Source organism: Strigops habroptila, chromosome 14 (genome assembly GCF_004027225.2).
Source record: "Strigops habroptila isolate Jane chromosome 14, bStrHab1.2.pri, whole genome shotgun sequence".
Lineage (NCBI taxonomy): Eukaryota > Metazoa > Chordata > Aves > Psittaciformes > Psittacidae > Strigops > Strigops habroptila.
In genome coordinates, this window is record NC_044290.2 from 6,729,326 (window position 1) to 6,746,457 (window position 17,132).

General features: G+C 37.8%; 1 protein-coding gene across 8 annotated transcripts in view; it reads right to left on the bottom strand.

Annotated features, from left to right (window-relative positions):
• Nucleotides 1–346: 346 nt before the first annotated feature.
• SPAG9 (sperm associated antigen 9) overlaps nucleotides 347–17,132 on the bottom strand; it is a 64,742-nt gene continuing 47,956 nt past the window's right edge. For 3 of the 8 annotated variants that reach the window (XM_030505864.1, XM_030505872.1, XM_030505870.1), the window contains 12 exons: nucleotides 16,130–16,357; nucleotides 15,208–15,400; nucleotides 14,310–14,432; nucleotides 13,692–13,772; nucleotides 13,134–13,201; nucleotides 12,041–12,189; nucleotides 10,763–10,934; nucleotides 9,678–9,791; nucleotides 7,909–7,947; nucleotides 6,869–7,045; nucleotides 5,946–6,086; nucleotides 347–4,104 (listed from right to left, as the gene is read on the bottom strand). In XM_030505864.1, coding sequence (XP_030361724.1) covers nucleotides 3,989–4,104; nucleotides 5,946–6,086; nucleotides 6,869–7,045; nucleotides 7,909–7,947; nucleotides 9,678–9,791; nucleotides 10,763–10,934; nucleotides 12,041–12,189; nucleotides 13,134–13,201; nucleotides 13,692–13,772; nucleotides 14,310–14,432; nucleotides 15,208–15,400; nucleotides 16,130–16,357 — 1,601 coding nt within the window. In that variant the 3' untranslated portion in view covers nucleotides 347–3,988. The remainder of the gene's footprint in view (nucleotides 4,105–5,945; nucleotides 6,087–6,868; nucleotides 7,046–7,908; nucleotides 7,948–9,677; nucleotides 9,792–10,762; nucleotides 10,935–12,040; nucleotides 12,190–13,133; nucleotides 13,202–13,691; nucleotides 13,773–14,309; nucleotides 14,433–15,207; nucleotides 15,401–16,129; nucleotides 16,358–17,132) is intronic. The other 5 variants (XM_030505866.1, XM_030505871.1, XR_003994311.1 and 2 more) reach the window with 4 other exon arrangements.

Below are 17,132 nucleotides of genomic sequence, written 5' to 3' on the forward strand. Positions count from 1 at the left end.
CGTAAGGTGCTAGGAAAACTTGAATAATAGATTCCAGTGCCAGCATCTGGTTCATCTGAGCTGCAGTTAGGCAGATCTCATCTAGATTCCTATCCTATGAATCAGGAGAAGACAGCATGGCACCATTCAGCCAGTGAACATATAGCTTTTCTTCAGCACTTTTACAGAGGTCCAGGATGAGATAGCAGGGTTACACTCGTTGTGGGCTGACTCAGATTCATTACTACCTCTATTTACAGTGGCAATATTTGGCTGCTAGTGTAAAATACCCCATGATTACGCCTTCTGGTAGTGTCAAAAACCTTTGAACTTAATATGAGACTACAAAGAACACACCAATCCGATGCATGTTTCATATACATATTTATATATATTTCATGTACAAAGTTACATTCTGAACCCCATGGATTCAATAATAGAAATAAATACTGAAATAACTACACTGCTATATGAGCTTTTCTGCTCACAGAAAAGAAGCCTCAAGTTTTAACAGACAGCAAGTTTAACGCTGTAGTATCCATCTCAGATTACAGAGGCAAGTAAAATTCAGCGTAAAGTGTCCAACAGACAAAACTTCCAAAAATTACAGACCATAAAATGTTTTTAAAATATATGCTTAAAAGATTGAGAAATGTGCATCAACAAAAATTAATAAAGGAAACTTAATCTTGTTAGAGGGCGGGAGAGACATTAAGTGTATAGAAAAATGCTTTGAGGTGCAACATAGGTTGTTACAATATGGCATAACCCTGTTAGAAAAAAAAAAACCAACCCCACATTTAATTTCCCTAAAGAACTGTATTTGAGTTTACCGTGTCTTGTTTTACAGAGCAGGGCCTTCACAAGACACTGCCTCAACAGGGCCACTTACAGGAGTGCTAAGTCAGGTTTAATCCTTTGGTAACTTTTATAATACTCACATGGAAATAAATATTCAGTTACACAGCATTTTAAAAGACACACGTTCTTTAGAACAGTTAGTATAATAAAACAGATTTAACATTTGTTTGTTACTAAGGCAGCCTATGATAAAGTGTCTACGCTCTGTCAGCTCTATCTGATCCAACGCAGGAAGACCTTTACAAGAAATGGACAATGCAGCAGCTTATACAACGCGTTTCACCTTTACCATGCAAACACCCTTACCCAGGCAAGTAATGTGCTGCATATTTTGTGCTCGAAATGTTTCCAAACTATTCACAAGCTGTAGCTATCAAGAGATTAGCTCCTATTTATATGATGCTTTAATCACATGAGTGTATGCATAAACACATTCTTGAGATGGATTTATAGGAGTGTATTGTCATCTCGATGCCTAGGGTTTTACGTGCTTTATTCACCATTCAAAACCATCTGAAGTAGGGTTCATAAATCCCAGTGCACTGTGACAACAACAGGGACCCATTTAATCTACTGTACCTTAGGACAGGGGATAAAGTTTTTAAATGAGAAATACAGAGGAGTGCACGTGCCTTTTATCTACATCCACAGTGGTACATAGTTATCCTATTGTTTTCTTTAAAACCCTTCCACTTTTGGACAGAAACAATCATTCTCCGAAATATTTGCAGGAGTCGGCCCACTGAGGTGACTGAAATGGCACGGTGGACCAGATACATTTGGCAAAAGACCAGGTACACACTTGCCAGATTGAACTGCTCTGTCTGATAGCAGTAAAGCCGTTCCGAGAAAACAGCTCATCACCAATTACAAATAAAATGCTACACGAGAACCAAGGAACGGAATTGTGCGCTTTGTTTTTCTGAGAACATGAGAATGTGACAATCGACCAGTGAGTAAAAGCTTTGGAGACTGTGTTTTCCAAAGAGGAAACAAAATTATTACAGGAAATGGCAGGAGAAGCAATGAAACTGCGCCACTCACAGTGAAGATTCTGCACAACAGTAAAAGTTCAGACAGCATTTTGCTTAGACATCCAATTTCATAAGTTAACTGAGATGTGCTTCAGGTTCAGCATACATGTCTATGTAAGTTTTAAATAGGTCTAAGAGTGCTTATTCAGTTTACTTTCTGTATTTGTATGATTTTGAAAAGCTCCCAGACTTTATACTTAAGCCAAAGTACTTGAAGAGTGACGTTAAAGATGAATTTGGAAAGCAAATTATGAACAACATGCTCTCATCACTTTTGGCATTCTGAAGAGAAAAATACTACCAAGATATTAGACATCTTTAATAAGGATTTTTTACTACATAGTTCATGTCCTAAATACATATTTACGAGAGAACAGCTGTGTACAAAATATGTTGCTTAAAAAGTATTTATACATATAAATCTAACCAATAGACCTGAATGGAGTTTTTCTGGTTTATCAGCTATGATATGCATTTGAAAAAGCTGCCTAAATATATATTTACACAATAGACCTCAGCTAAATGTGTTCATTTAAAAAAATTAAGAAAATATATAAACACATGTTTGCCTGATAGACCAGAACTGCTCCTATTGCATAAAAATGTTTAGGCAGTTTTAAAAAAGTGTTTCTATATTTACTCCTCTGAAACTGTTCAGTTCTCTCCCATCATCAAGTTACTCCATTTCTCTGCTAATCTGAACAGAACAGTCCCAGCCTTTTGGGGGGGGTAAATGCCAGATGTTTATTAAAACCCCTCAAAACTTTTACTTTCCAGAGACTAAATGAAAGCACAAATCTGGGATTAAAAACATTCTGAAGTACAGAAATCATGAAGTGTTTAACTTAGGGCTGATACTAAATGTAGGAAATTCAATGTAAAAGGAAGACAGTCTTCAACTCACACTTATGGTTCAAAAAAATAGATGGTGAGTAGACAGAATGTCAGCCTAATATTAGAGTCTCCAGACTTCCATCAATTTACTCAATCTTAGTGTTACCTGCTAACATTGTTGCTTCATTTTTTTTCTTTTTTTTATTAACTGGGGTATGCAACTACCAAAAAAAAATAACATTTTCTACCTAATTTTCTGGCACTAAAGTTCCTTTACAATCTCACTTGGGCAGAATGCATTTTTCCTGTACACCCTCAGTCTTTTCTCATGCTCTAATCGAGGTCTCTAACCTTCACACATGTAGTGCCTCATGAGTTTGACCAGCTAGGCAGAGAAGATCATTCTAGTGCTTAGGACAGAAGGAGTTAAGACAAGAAAAGAACAAAACATATCCCCTGATCAATAATTTTACAATTATTTTCAAATTTAAATCATCCTACGAATACCCTTTGGAAACCAAGTAGTTCCATGTCAGGGAAATGGAAAAACACTATGCTCAGAAATTGCTCATCGAGGGCAGCAGTTCTCAAACTTTAGAGGTTCAATAGTGAAAACATGTGATTTTATTTAAATATTGTCATCTTAATTCCTATACAATCTCTTCTTCCCCCCAGAAATTCTGATGGATGTAACAAATTCAACCGTATACACTATGTAAAAGCCAAGATTTGCCAAGTTTGAAAACAAAAGCAGAAATTTACAGTTCGTTTTAGCCCTCTCTGAGTATCTGGATGAGTCTTAATAATCCATCTTATAATTTGTCCATTTTCTTAATACTCTGGGAATAACTTTGCTGTTTTACTCAATGCATTATACAGTGAAATGAAGCTCAGTTGTAATAAAGCTGAACTCAAGTGAGACTACCAAAGAAGTGAGCTACATTAGATTGCTGTGGTACAGTAAAACTAATGTCTCAGTTGCTTACTATGGTGTGCACACCAGTTTTGAGAAAGATCTGATTTCATTATACTCTTCCATGTAACACGGGTGCAGTAAAACAGCACAAGCTAATTCCTGTATAGTTAAAGGTATGACAGATTTGCAATATAAAGTTAAACAGCAAAGAAATGCTTCAACATCATGTAGTGAAACAGGTTTCACAAAATAAAAAACATGCAGAAGCTTTTTTTTCCCTTTTTTTTTTCTCTTTTTCTTTTTTCTTTTTTTTTTTTTTCTTTTTTTTTCTTTTTAAGGTCTCCAGCTGCATCCTACAGGCTCCTCACTCACTGCCACACATTACTTGCCACACTATCAAGTGACTCCTCTCAGCTTTGGCTACAGAAGGTTCAAGTTGTAGAGCTTCCCCAAGGAGTTCAGATTCGCCACCTTCATCACCTGAAAAACAACAGCTTTGATTCAGGCAGACAATAAAGAACAGTATTAAGATCAAATAAAACAAGACAAGTGACATCTAGATTTACAAGAAATATGCTAAAAGACAGCAGTTGCCATATGCTCATATGCTTCAAGATTGTGACTATATACATTACAGATGGCAAGTGTGTTGCATAATTATTTCAGAGCCAAGTATTCTGATGGTCATATTCTTCAATTCTAGTTCCCCAAATTAACTGCAGTTTTGCCAGTATCCATATTCTACACACTTCATTACTTCGAACTCTTTAAGGCAGAGAAAAAAAACCACCTCATTTGCAAACTTGCAGTGCCTCCCAGGCAGAAATAGAGATGGCTATGCTATGAGTTTAGCTAGCATAAACACATAAACCATATCAAGTGCTTTGGAAATCAGAGCAGTAACTAAGCAGAAGTGAGACAACGCAACGTTCATGTCTATGATGAACCCTTCCCCTTCCTTCCTCTTGTTCTAGTTATCCTAGCTTGTCGCAGCTCTGCACACACTAGCACAAGACAGCCCTAAGCCTATTCTCCATTACTGCTCTTCAAAAGAGATAAGCAGTTCTGTAACTTCATCTAAACTCTTGGTGATACGAGCTGACTTGGATCAAGGTGACAGACTAGCCACTGAACAAAACTGCACCTAGACAGTAATAATACAGAGGCAGTCTTGTGGTACAGCAGAACATCAGTTTAATCAGATGAAATGGGAACCAACCTACAACTTCAGGAAGGTTTCAAGTCACAGTTTGGCTGGTTTTCTGGTTAGGCTAGTTCGGAGAACTGAGGAATCTAAACACAAAATAGCCTGAACTTGCTTCAGCCTTTGCTGCAGTAATGTGATAATGGCTGAGCTAATGCAGCTCCAGCACTGACACGTTCACTGCTTTGTATCATGCCACAAGGACAGCAAAACGCACAGCTGGTATGTGGCCATACCAGCCTGCTTGGAACAAGTGCAGAGGCATTAGCACTCACTAGAGTATGGCACAGAATTGCTCAAGTCCTGCCTCCCATGTAACTCCAGTGGGGTTACCAGCTGGAACTTGTTTTTCATTCACTAGTGGGGTGGCAGAATCTGGGCTGGCCTCCATGGGTTGTTCTTTGTTGTGGTTTTTGTGGGTTTTGCCATTTGGTTGTTTTTGAAAAGCACTCTAGACAGATTTAGGCAAAAGGTCAAAACCAGGTCTAGGAGTTGTGACTCCTTTTTACACCCTTTTCGTCAAGGTCTCCAGCTGCAGATTCTAAGCACAGAACCACAACCACTCTTATTTTGTTATAGTTCCCCAAAAGCTTCAATTAAAACAAAATACAAAACCAAACATTTAAACAAGAAATCTTCTATGGACTAGAGCATGCCAAAGTGCTATCCAAGAAAAGCAGTGATCAAAATCACAAGGGCATGAGAAGATATGTGGACTTTTTCCCTTTTCACTCAAAAATGAGTAACTTTTAGCTTGAGTGTCCTTCACATAACATGTGACTTTATCATCAGTCTGCATATTTCAGTAACTAAGCAGTTTGAGAGAGAAGAATGAAAGCATAAACTGTAAGGTAGTACATGACTCCAAACTAGAGTTTCAAATAAGCCTTTTTCCACAGTCATCTCAGAGGTCACGGTTTACTGGGAAGAGGAAAAGCTGAAGGAGGGTGTGTGCGTGAGAATAAAAATACTTTTATCCTTACGCTTCCTTAGTAAAGGCCATATACTGACTGGCCACACAAATGCACTCTGCAATCACAACACAAGAAGCTATTATATGGTTAATGATCTTGCAGTATGAAGATGTTATAACTGATTTTAAGATCAGTTTTCTTACCCATTCTGAAGTCAATATATCCTTCTCCACCACTTATCACCAACATTGATTTTAAGGGACTCTGGTTGAAGGACTCTTGGGCCACTTTATCAGCTGCTAGCTCTGTTCCACCACTACTACTCTGTGGGCAAACAACTTGACCTGGATTAAAAAGAGAATATATTTTTATGCCATATCCTACAGAATACCACTGCTTCTATTTGGTCACTAGATGACATAATACCTAATGATACACTGAACTTTGGATTCTAGTATCAATTCAGCAAGGGACAGAGCTTTGCTCTGATTTCATCTCTCTAAAAAGATGAAGAATCTGTTCAAGTCAGTTCAATGGAAATCAAAGAATAAAATGCCTCCTGATATTTTCCACAGCACAGGCATGCAGATCTAGAGAACGACATTAAAACAGACTTAAAGCCTTTCAGACACACAACTGAAATGATTAAATGCATGTCAGCCCATCAGGCAAACTTCTGTCATTGACTTGCAGCACACAAGGTGCACAGAAGTGCTGAGAGGGCATTCAAACAGCACCGCAGCTTCAAGGAAACATTTTGCTTTTTCAAATGAGAGTCTTCCCTCTGGGGGCTACTCCCTCAGTAGCTCATCCTTCCTGCATGGTATCAGCCTCTTAAATTGGATATTAATTAGCACTTGACTGCCATCTTAATAAGCAAGTGCTCCCTTACCACAGTACCTTTCATCCAGAGGGAAGCAAAGCACTTCTTTCTTTGTGACCAAACCCTTTTCCTCCCATTAAACAACACTGCACTTAGGAGTCAGACAAGTCTTGTAAATAAAAGATAAATTGTTTCTGAATGCATGATTTCATACACTCACTATCTTTGCCTAAACACTATATTTAACTAAGCGAATGAGGGCGAAAAAGAAACTGCATTGGAAGAATGGTAATAAAACCTCACCAGGTACTGCCACAAAGAATTTAACAGCATCACGGTGCCCGTGGAAGCAAAGCTGTGCATGTGCCATTGAACAATATGGTATGAATGTTCCTGGAGTCACTTTGTCACTGTTTTCATCGCCATATACACGTATTACACTCCCCGGACGGTTCCCGGAGCCTGCTGCTGCTTTATTAGCTGTAAAAGAAGTGTTTTTGACTCGAAAATACAAATTACAGAACTGGTTATTTGTTAAGAAACCTTACGGTACCATCTAAAAGCTAAAGCCAACTTAGATAATAATGAAACAGGAGGGCAGCAATGCCAATTCAAGACAGAGCTGGAAAGAAAAAAGACTGCATGCTTCGTTATTTTAAGTACATCAGAAAATGGAGCAGGATACTTATTAGTCTAGCATAAACACCAGATTTCAATATCCTACTTTTGGAAGAAAATAATTTGTGTAAGGACTGTATCTTTCATGGAAAAATAAGTACCACTAATGTGTTTCAGTAAGAGCAAATTCAATGTACTTAAGCATATAATTAAAGACAGTTTCATTCCAACTAATCATAGGGTATCCCCTTGCCAGTATAAAGTCTCTAAAAATAGCCACCTGTGGGCATGAAGGAGCTACCCTATTATCATTCTACATCTAGTTTTTAACCAGAAAGTTTTAAAATCCATTAAAACAGAAGTACTCATGCTAGACATACAAGCCATCTCCATTCCAAAGACTATCAGAGTAGTGAAAGAAACAGTGATTTGTAACAAGACAGTAAATGATGTGGATTAATGACAAAGTTATAAAGGTATGGTATCACATTGGCTGGAAGAAAAACAAAGTCTGGATGAAAGTTCAGCTGCAACACAGGATGATATACTAAACTGCTGAGCAGATTGGTGGCCATTTAGCAAACATAAAACTGCTGCAATGCAGTAACTGCAAGTGGAAAAACATTTAGGAACATACAAAGGGTAAATCTAGAAGGAGTGGGAAACAGCCTTGAAGTGGCTATTAGAAGCCTGAAAATAGATTTTTGTTCAGGATCTGCACTTACCCCTCAGCCCCAGTAAACGTCCCTGGTGGAGGATTACAGCTAAAGTGAGAAAGGAGGAAAGGGGAAATGGATAGGTATGACAGTAGAGGAGAAGGATTAATGAGAACCCACCATTCATATTTTGGTTTTTGATAAGGTAGAGCTTAAAATTTTAGCTCCTAAAACCAGTAAACACCTAATTACAGATGATTCAATAAAAAGTCAAAGAACAGCATCTTGTCATAGAAGTTTCAGTACAAAATGGACAACGAAAGCACTGCCACTTTTATGTGCTTTTTCACCATAAAGTTTATTATTATCAACGTTTCCCCTTTGCTCTTTCCTTGGCAGGAGGCTACCAAAGTGGTATATAACAACTCATGTTTTCAAGTGCCTTTTGAAACGTTACCTGCAGATCTCAAAGATGCCCTGCTACTGAGACCCAGGGAACTGAAATATATGATTGCTTACACAAGGATGTGACTGCTTTTGACAACCACGACTACTTGTAACAAAGGCTCTCAAACCCACTCTCAGGCTATCCACAAACAGTTGTTCTGATTCATGAACAACCAACAAAACTGAAATTAAATTGAACAGCTTTAACAGGGTTGATTTCATATTCACTACCATGTTAAAACCAAACTCCTCTGGAAACACTGAATTAAGCTTGATGCAAATTAAGAGCTATAATTTTCGAAAGCATGATTTAAACCATTTCAAATTCATGATAGGAAACCTGCCCTTAATACATTCATGCAACGCAAAAAAAGACATTTACTGAATGGATGGACAATGTAATGGAACAGTATGAGAAACAACGCATGTATGTGCTGTTCAACAAAGCAGATACAACATGAAGAGTTGTTCCTATTAAATTACACTAAAATGACACCTGTCAGACTGTATTTTCTATATAGCAACAGTACAATCAGGACTATCAAAGTTCTGCATTTTATTTTCTGAAACTTCTGCCCATGTGTTTTAACATTATTCTCAGGCACAGGCATTGGAGTTTTTGTTTGTTTTAAATGCAATCAAATTACACACAGATTCTCCCCAAACTTTACCTATTCAAGGTTTGTTTTGCCCTTGAACTAGACTGTTCCCTTCTCCCAAGGCTCAACTGTCCACGTCTGAATGCTTCGTCTCCCACCCCCAGGTAATTTCAGCCTATGACAAGAGTTTGGGGTCTGTTATTAAGCAGATACCTGGATTTGCACTATTGGAATTTTACCTAGAAGTTTGTGCCCCGTTTTAGAATGTGTTTAGAACATCTATAACTTTGAACATGTCCTTTAATGCAGTCAGAACTACTGCTGTTCCAGTCCTTTATACCAGCTTTGTGATGAATTATCATGAACCAAAGCAAATGAAATTAGCAACAATACCAACTTGCTCAAATCAAACAAAAATCTACTCTGGTGACCACACAGCAATCAAAAAATAACATTAATTAGAAAACTAAAGCCATCTCTTACAAGCAATAAACTTCTATAAATGCTGCTAATGTTCGTAACAGCTCCAAAGCTTCAAAGTGTCTCTTTCATTCAAGCTACAGCATCTCTGCTCAAATTGAAGTAAAGAAGATTTTGGAGATGTGCTTTTTTCCTCAGAGTAATTGTAACCACGTGCACAGAACATCACACAGACCCAATCTGTTACAAACCTGAAAGATTCAGACCTGGCAGTAAAGCTTTCTATCCATTAGCAAGCACCTGAATGGCGTTTAATATTCTCTTTGTGACTACAACATATTGCACAGTGCTATTCATTCGTATTTTACTTACTTTCTGTTAATGGAATGGAGATGATGACACCATTTCCTGTTCCTACCCATAAACGATTACAAGACACCATAAGAGCTGTGATTCTCACAAATGAGAATCCCAGTTTACCAGTACCTAAAAACAAAAGATGCTTTTCATCAAAAATTATGAGCAAGAATAATTTTAGTTCCATAACAGAGAATCTTAACTCCAACTCCCAAACCACGCAGACAAGTAATTCCCTCCCACCTCAAACAGAAACAAGGTAGAGGAGTATTTTAAGTTGTAAAGATAACCTAAAAGGCTACAACAATTAGGTCGTGAACCTATACAGAAGGAAACTGACATTAACTGTGAGAAAGCACAAAAGATGTAATGGCTCCATAATGCTGCAGAGGAAAAGCTTTTGGGGCTTACAGTACCAGGGTAGCTTTTCAAACATAATAAAAGGTGAGTTTACAGATGTAAGATAATGGTTTCCCATCCATTAAAACCGATTTCTCATCCATTAGCACTATAAGGGAAGCAGAAGGTGGCTGAGCAGCTAAGCGCAATGGCTCAGTAGTTACTTGTGAAGGATTTCTCATGACCTGTATTTGTTATGTAGGTGGTCAAACTGCTCTTACATGAACATTAATGGAAAAAAATACCAGAAAGCTTATTAGCTTCAAGAGCAATAAAAATTTGCCATTTTGCATTTGTGTTTTCTTGAAAAAGAGGCAGTTTTTCCAGGCAAGTAATGAATTCTTCCCACTCTTAGATTTAAAATAAGGCATCAGTAGAGTAAAAAAAAAAGGAGAAAGATTTTAGCGTCTCTTTGATGCCTGCCCAACCCAATCACCATTTTCCTCATTAGTTCTGAGCTTTTAAGGACACCTTAGATACCAGGTAGGACCAGCTGGCTGTATCAGAAGACCTATCATCCTCATCATGCTTTAAAGACTGACTTAGGCTTCTACTTCCAGATTCAAATTCTCACAAACAGGATTTGACTTCAATCCACCCTTCCCCTTAGTTTGCATGAGAACTGCCTGATCCATAACAGGAAAAGAAAGCTCTGGATAGCAAGAGGTGTAAGAATACAACAGTTTTTCTTATCAACTTACCTAGCATTTTGCTTACATAAGGTTCAATGTCCACATCTTGTAGATGCTGATACGTGTGTGCATGATAGAGACGCAGGGTGGAGTCCAGACGAATAGACACCCATACCCCATCACCCACCCATGCCAGCTGTCTCACTTGGCTTTCTCTTCTTGGGTGTGCATCAAATGACTTCTACAAAAGATTGGATTTTAAATTAGAAGATGAAACAGGAAAGAGTAAGGGATTTGTCTGTTACTTTCAAAATCAGTACCAGCAATTTTCTTAAGTCAACTACAACCCTCTGATTTGCAACATCATCAGCAGATAGTGTTAAGCTTAAGTTACGATTAGGCCATGAGATGCTGATAAAATAATAATAAAAATGCTGATACCCTTCCCTGGAGTGTGATCTCAAAGCCATAGTTTCCTACCATGTCTTCATTTACACGTCATATCCCAGCCTACTCTGGCTTCTGCCTCCATTTAACCTGGAGCCTTTTTGGTCTGAGGTCCTCCTGTCACAGCACATATGCCCAAAAAGTGGTTTTCTTCCTAGTTCTGTCAAACCTTGCTCTTGCATACAAACCCACCAGGCAAAATACATAGAACAATTTCACTGTTGTATGAATTCCTTCGTTTTGGTTTTCCCACATACATCTATATGGCCTTCACAAAAATAGATTATCAATTAGGTGCTCAATATTTTCAGAAGAGCTGAGCAGTCACTCTCAAATGGTCTGGCCCATGTGTCAGGCCAATTAGCAGAAGTATTAATACTGCTAATGGTTCAGAAACCTTGCATACTTTCTGTACTTGAGATGTCAGGTACACACACAAGACTGCAGAAACACCAGCTCACACACCTTATATAAACAAGCTATTCTATAACTGAAGGGAGAGTACATTCAAGATTAACACTTACAAACCTCTAAAGTATGCAAAGACAGATTATAGAGAAGGTTAGGGTTGGGTGGAGAACATAATGAGGCATGCATGTAGAGAATAGTCTGGGAGCTAGCCTTACAAGCTCTGCGCAAGGACACTTTCCAGTTCCTGGCCAGCTAGAAGGGCTCCCCCAAATTAGCTTCAATAAATGAGAACTGTCTTATCATGGCTTGAAATTTTCCAAAACAATGAAAATATCTTAAGAAAATGTAATAGTATTTCCCCAAGACAAATTTGTTTGGTTGCTTGTTTCTGTACTGATGACCAAATAACTGTTCTCTGGACTTTGAGCTGTAGCATGTGATGGCATTAAAATCTAACGCTGAATTATTTTAAACACCATTTTAACTTGCCTCTATTTTCATGGCCTTTGGTTGAACAACATAGATTTTGTTCCTGTAGCCACACCAGACTTTGTCATGTACCACTGTCATGCATCTTATTGAATGATGTGGCCGGCCCAGGTCTAAGAGGTGATAGTTCGTCAAATCCCACTGACCATCTTTAAAAACAGAAGGAAAAGTTAAAAACAGAATAAAACACAGGTTCCTATGAGTTGAAAAATAACTTAAAAGTATAGGCAAATATCTTAACAGTCTCATCTTTTAAAAGCATTGTAATACTCTGGATAAATCAATGCAAATTTATGGCTAGGCTCCTCACTGAAAAAACCTAGTTAGACCAACATCCCAAATGCTACTTCATTTTTAGTATAATAAGGTTGTACACTGACTCATGTTCAAAACACACCAAAACACTTTTAAAACCAGCAAATTACCTAGTGCTAAATGCTTTACTTGGACAGGCAGCAGCATACATTACAACAAGCAACTACCCACACAGCACTAGGCACTTGCTGCTTGACTGAACACAAATGTTGGCCAGTGCACCAAGATTATTTTAGAATATGCTGTAAGATCTTAAGAAAGGCACCCAAAATCTTCTAAAAACATACTAAATTTGGCCATTCAACACCAAGTAAAATTCTTCTGTAGACTGAGCTAAGCCACAGATCATCACTGACATTCACTCAAGATCCTTGAAGATTATAAACCACTAAGACTTTCAGTTTACAAAATTCTCATTGAAGGACTTGGCCACAGACAATTATTAACACTAATAACGAAACAGAAGACATGACTATTGAGCATGACAAAAGCAGCAGAAGAGATGATGATAACAGACTTCATCAACAGGCTTTCCACTATTTAGCTCAGATATATCCTATTCTCCTCCTTCTCAGAGCAAGAAGAAATTCTAGGAATACACGACGACAGTGCAAAATGGTACCTGAAACTGCAACTGAAATACTAGGAAGACTTCTCAAGACAACCTGTAAAAAGGCCATTGGGGAATACATTTTCAAAACACTATTTCTAAATGGCACATTTCTTTCCTAAATGCTGTTTCAACCTCACTAGTTTCAAGATCTAATAGAATGCTTACCAACTCCTCGGTGAAATATTGCTAGTGTTCCATCAGCTAGTGCAACTAATACTATTCCTTTTACATGTCTGGGAAAAAAAGGAGGCACAAGAATATACACTATTAGACTGCATTTCTCAAACTGCAAGTTCAAAGGTATAAACATTTTATATTTCAGCATGCTTTTTATAGTGATGTTAGCCCTAGTGTTTTGATTTCTACAGTATAGCTCTAGAGAAGGGACAGTAAGAAGGCATCAAAATCCAGTGCAGAAAGCTTAAAACACATCTAGCTACAATGCCTGAAAAAAACACCAAGGATAACAACCTATATCTGTTTTGAGTATACAGCTACTAAGCATACCAAGTATACAGCTACAGATCATTTGAGCTATAGTACTTCCAACAGACAGAAGATTCCTCTTACTTTCCTTACTCCCCAAATGTTTTCCACTGCCCCCTGAAGAACATGCATGCATTTATGGCAACTGACATTCCCAATATCTAAGGAGGAAATATAAAACTATTTTGCAAGTATTTTAACAAAGGTTGATTATGATTTACATCTTTCAGGACTTACACAATACTGAGAATAGAATCTTTAAGTTTAATGGCATGAACACATTTCCTCCAGTGCGCCACTGACGAATGAACATACAGGCTGCAAAGACAAATCAGGAGGGATTAAAAGCACTGGGAAGGGTCTACCAGACAGAAAAAAAGACAAGCAAAACCCCTGTAACTGAAATCCACCAAAGGGAAAGTAAGTTTTCATCTTCCACTGAAAAATATGTATAGACTGAAAGAAAAAACTTATGAGCAGCAGAATGGCTTTTCAGGGGCCTAAAACATAACTCCTTTGCAGATACATCTGCAGTAAAAAGGGCAGTATATTTTCCTAGTATAACAACATACTGAATGCTATGGAATTATCAGACCTTAATTTCTTTGACTACAAAAAACCAAGCAAAACTTTTCTGCAGATTCAAGTGTTATCCACCAAAAAGAGCTTGCTCATCACCTATAACACTCTGAACTTTGTAATTCCTAAATGTAGCAAAGTGCACAAAGTTTTGGCTCTCTTGAGATCTTCTTGCACTTAAATCTTGACTCGAAGACAGTTATCGGGCCTGCAGGCACAAGAAGCAATTTAAAACAGTTTTTCCAAATAAATATAACAAGATGAGCATTTTCTTACCATCCGTTCTGTGCTCCGAGCCACATTGTCGGTAAAAGGCTACTCATTTTCTGTGCTTCTTCTCTCACTAGATCTTGCTCATTTGGCAAAACTGCAACGTCTTTATATAACTCTGACTCAGTACTAAAAAAAAGGCACAGTTAACATACATTGACTAAAGTGCACAGATTACTCAGGTTATAACCTCGATATTCAATTCTTTGCTGTTTCTACACTGACTTTTGAAGTACATAAGGCATTTTACAAAAACAGTAACTGAGCAGGAAAGTACAATGATACAGACGAAAACCTCAATAACAGTGCATTTCTTCAAGTGGATGTTTACTTGTACAAGGAAATTCAGGTTCTATTCACACCTGTCAGTATTGTTATCCCTGGGGAATGGCAGAAGAGTCGCAGCATCAGAGGCACATGTTAAGATAAATAAGCTGTATATTTTTGTGTCTGAGGAGTGAAGATTGCTGAAGATTTGAAGTACTCATTACTTTCAAACTACTTCTCCACTCCTGTAACTACTCACAGATTGACTATTCTGAGAAAAGAAACACACATTTTAAGAACCAGTTGATTGGAAACTATTTAGACATCAAACAGGGAATTTAAACAGGCATCTCTAGTACCATTCACATGAAGTCTGTGAGAGGACATGGTGACAAAGTGGTAGACACTCACTACTCCTCTGTGGAGGTGTCTGTACTCAAGAGATATGAGTTCACAGATAAAAGACTGTACATAGGGGACCCTTCCATGCAAGCAAAGCGTAGAGTGTCTTATACCAAGACTACTTATACAAACCTCAACATACTCAACAAGGAAAAAAAAGTTGTTACGTTCCTACAAACGTATTATTTTTCTTTCTAAATACATTTTAAGAGCTATGAGGATTGAGACTGTGTACCTTGGCTGGTACACTGGAGATGCCTCTGTTGTATTCTGCACTCCCAGAGGATCTGTAAAGACATGCTCTGTGTAGACTCCAGTTTGTGCAATATCAGCTGTGTCTTCTGTCCCTGCATTGACTTCTGTTGCTTCTGTTGCCTCCTCTGCTGTTGGAATGTTCTCATCTACTGAATTACTTTCAGTTGCAGTATCTATGGAACAAAAAAGCTGAAAAACTTAGCAGCTGTGAAATAGTTCTTATTTAAGCAAGCCACAACTAAGTGAATAGCTGTAATAACCAGATGGTCACAATCCAGATTTTATAGTTTCTCTGGAAAAAATCAGATCAGAAACACCCAGACTTTAGTAGGTTACGTTGTGTCAAGAAGTGTCAAATGCATTTTAAGTATCAACCAGTGACTCATAGTACACATTGCCCTTTAAGTGATTAACTAGAATAGCAGTGAACAAGCCCAACAACCACATATCCATTAACAATTGTATCACCATACAGCTCTGAAGGGCATATGACAGAAAATATTAAGAAAACCAATAAAGCAAGCAGCTTCACTTAAATCTCTCTTAAGACTTTATAAGATTGAAGGCATTCACATTCTCTCTAGTATTTGTCAGCAAGATCTGCATTTCAAACACTGAATAACTTAAAAGCTCTTTTTAGACTAAGCACAAGTTAAGAGTTCTCAGAAAAGTATTTCACAGAAGGAATTTTGTACACTCATTTAATGTCACCTCCACAAAGTGTTCAGCTGCAATTATACACTGCAAATATGTCAGACTTACAAACCATTTCCTATATTCCGTATTTGTTTCATGTTATCACTGCTTACAGGCAAGCTGTTACATTAAATACCTACACCATTAATTTTTCACTTACACCTCCTGGTGTTTGGCCATCCCTGGCATATGTAAGATTTTCATACCTGACTGTTTATCTGTCATTGGCGAGGCACCATTTGCATCATGAGCTACAGGCGCTCCTGTGACACCCTCTGCAGTACAGCCAACCACCGTTATTCCTCCCAGCAAGCTATCGGTTTCTGCAGAGCTGTTGCTAGTCATGCTTCCACACAGAGAGGATTTGTCCACTTGACTGGGATCTGCTTCTTGAGACCCTTCTTCTCCTGCAGGATAGTCTGTTTCCCTTGCTCCTGAAAGAGATTAAACTCAAGTGTTTCTTGAAGGGATAAAGGTAACTCAATTTTCTATCTAGTCACAAACTAAGCTTCAAACTGAATGAACTCTCCAGCAACTGAGATTTAACACAGATACCTGTCTACAAGCTTATTTTAACATGATCAGCAGACATTAAAGATGCTGTCAAAGCTCACAAAGCAAAAGCATTATCTACACATGCTGCACACATGAATGTCATATACAATCTGCAGTGTTTTCCAACTATTTCAAATAAATCCCCATCAAAATTAGATTTCGTAACAGAGCACATATGCAAGGATATCTACCTACATCTTTATGAAGATTTACCTGCAGCACATCGTTTGTTCTGGAAGAAAAGCTGCTCTTCTCTCCTACAACCCACTCAAATTCTTTTAAGACTCAAAATATTATTCTTGGTTTCTGGACATTTTTATCATATATTTTACTCCATTTTATGCTGTTTTATGTTTTATGATATTTTATGTATTTTATAAGTTACACATAGTTTCAACAGGGCAAAACCTCAAACTTCACTGGAAGTAAGATTTCTTCCAAGCTTAACAAACAAACCTACTTCACTAGAACTAGTGTTACAGACTTCTATAAGCATAAGCCAAAAAATAAATAATCCAAAAGCACAATTAGTTCTTCTCTGGAATTGTAATATCCTCCTATTAAATTTCCCTCAGTACACTATCCACATACACTCTCAATGTAACAAGGATTCCCTCTACAGGAAGTTCCAAGACCTGCTCCTTATCTCCAAGA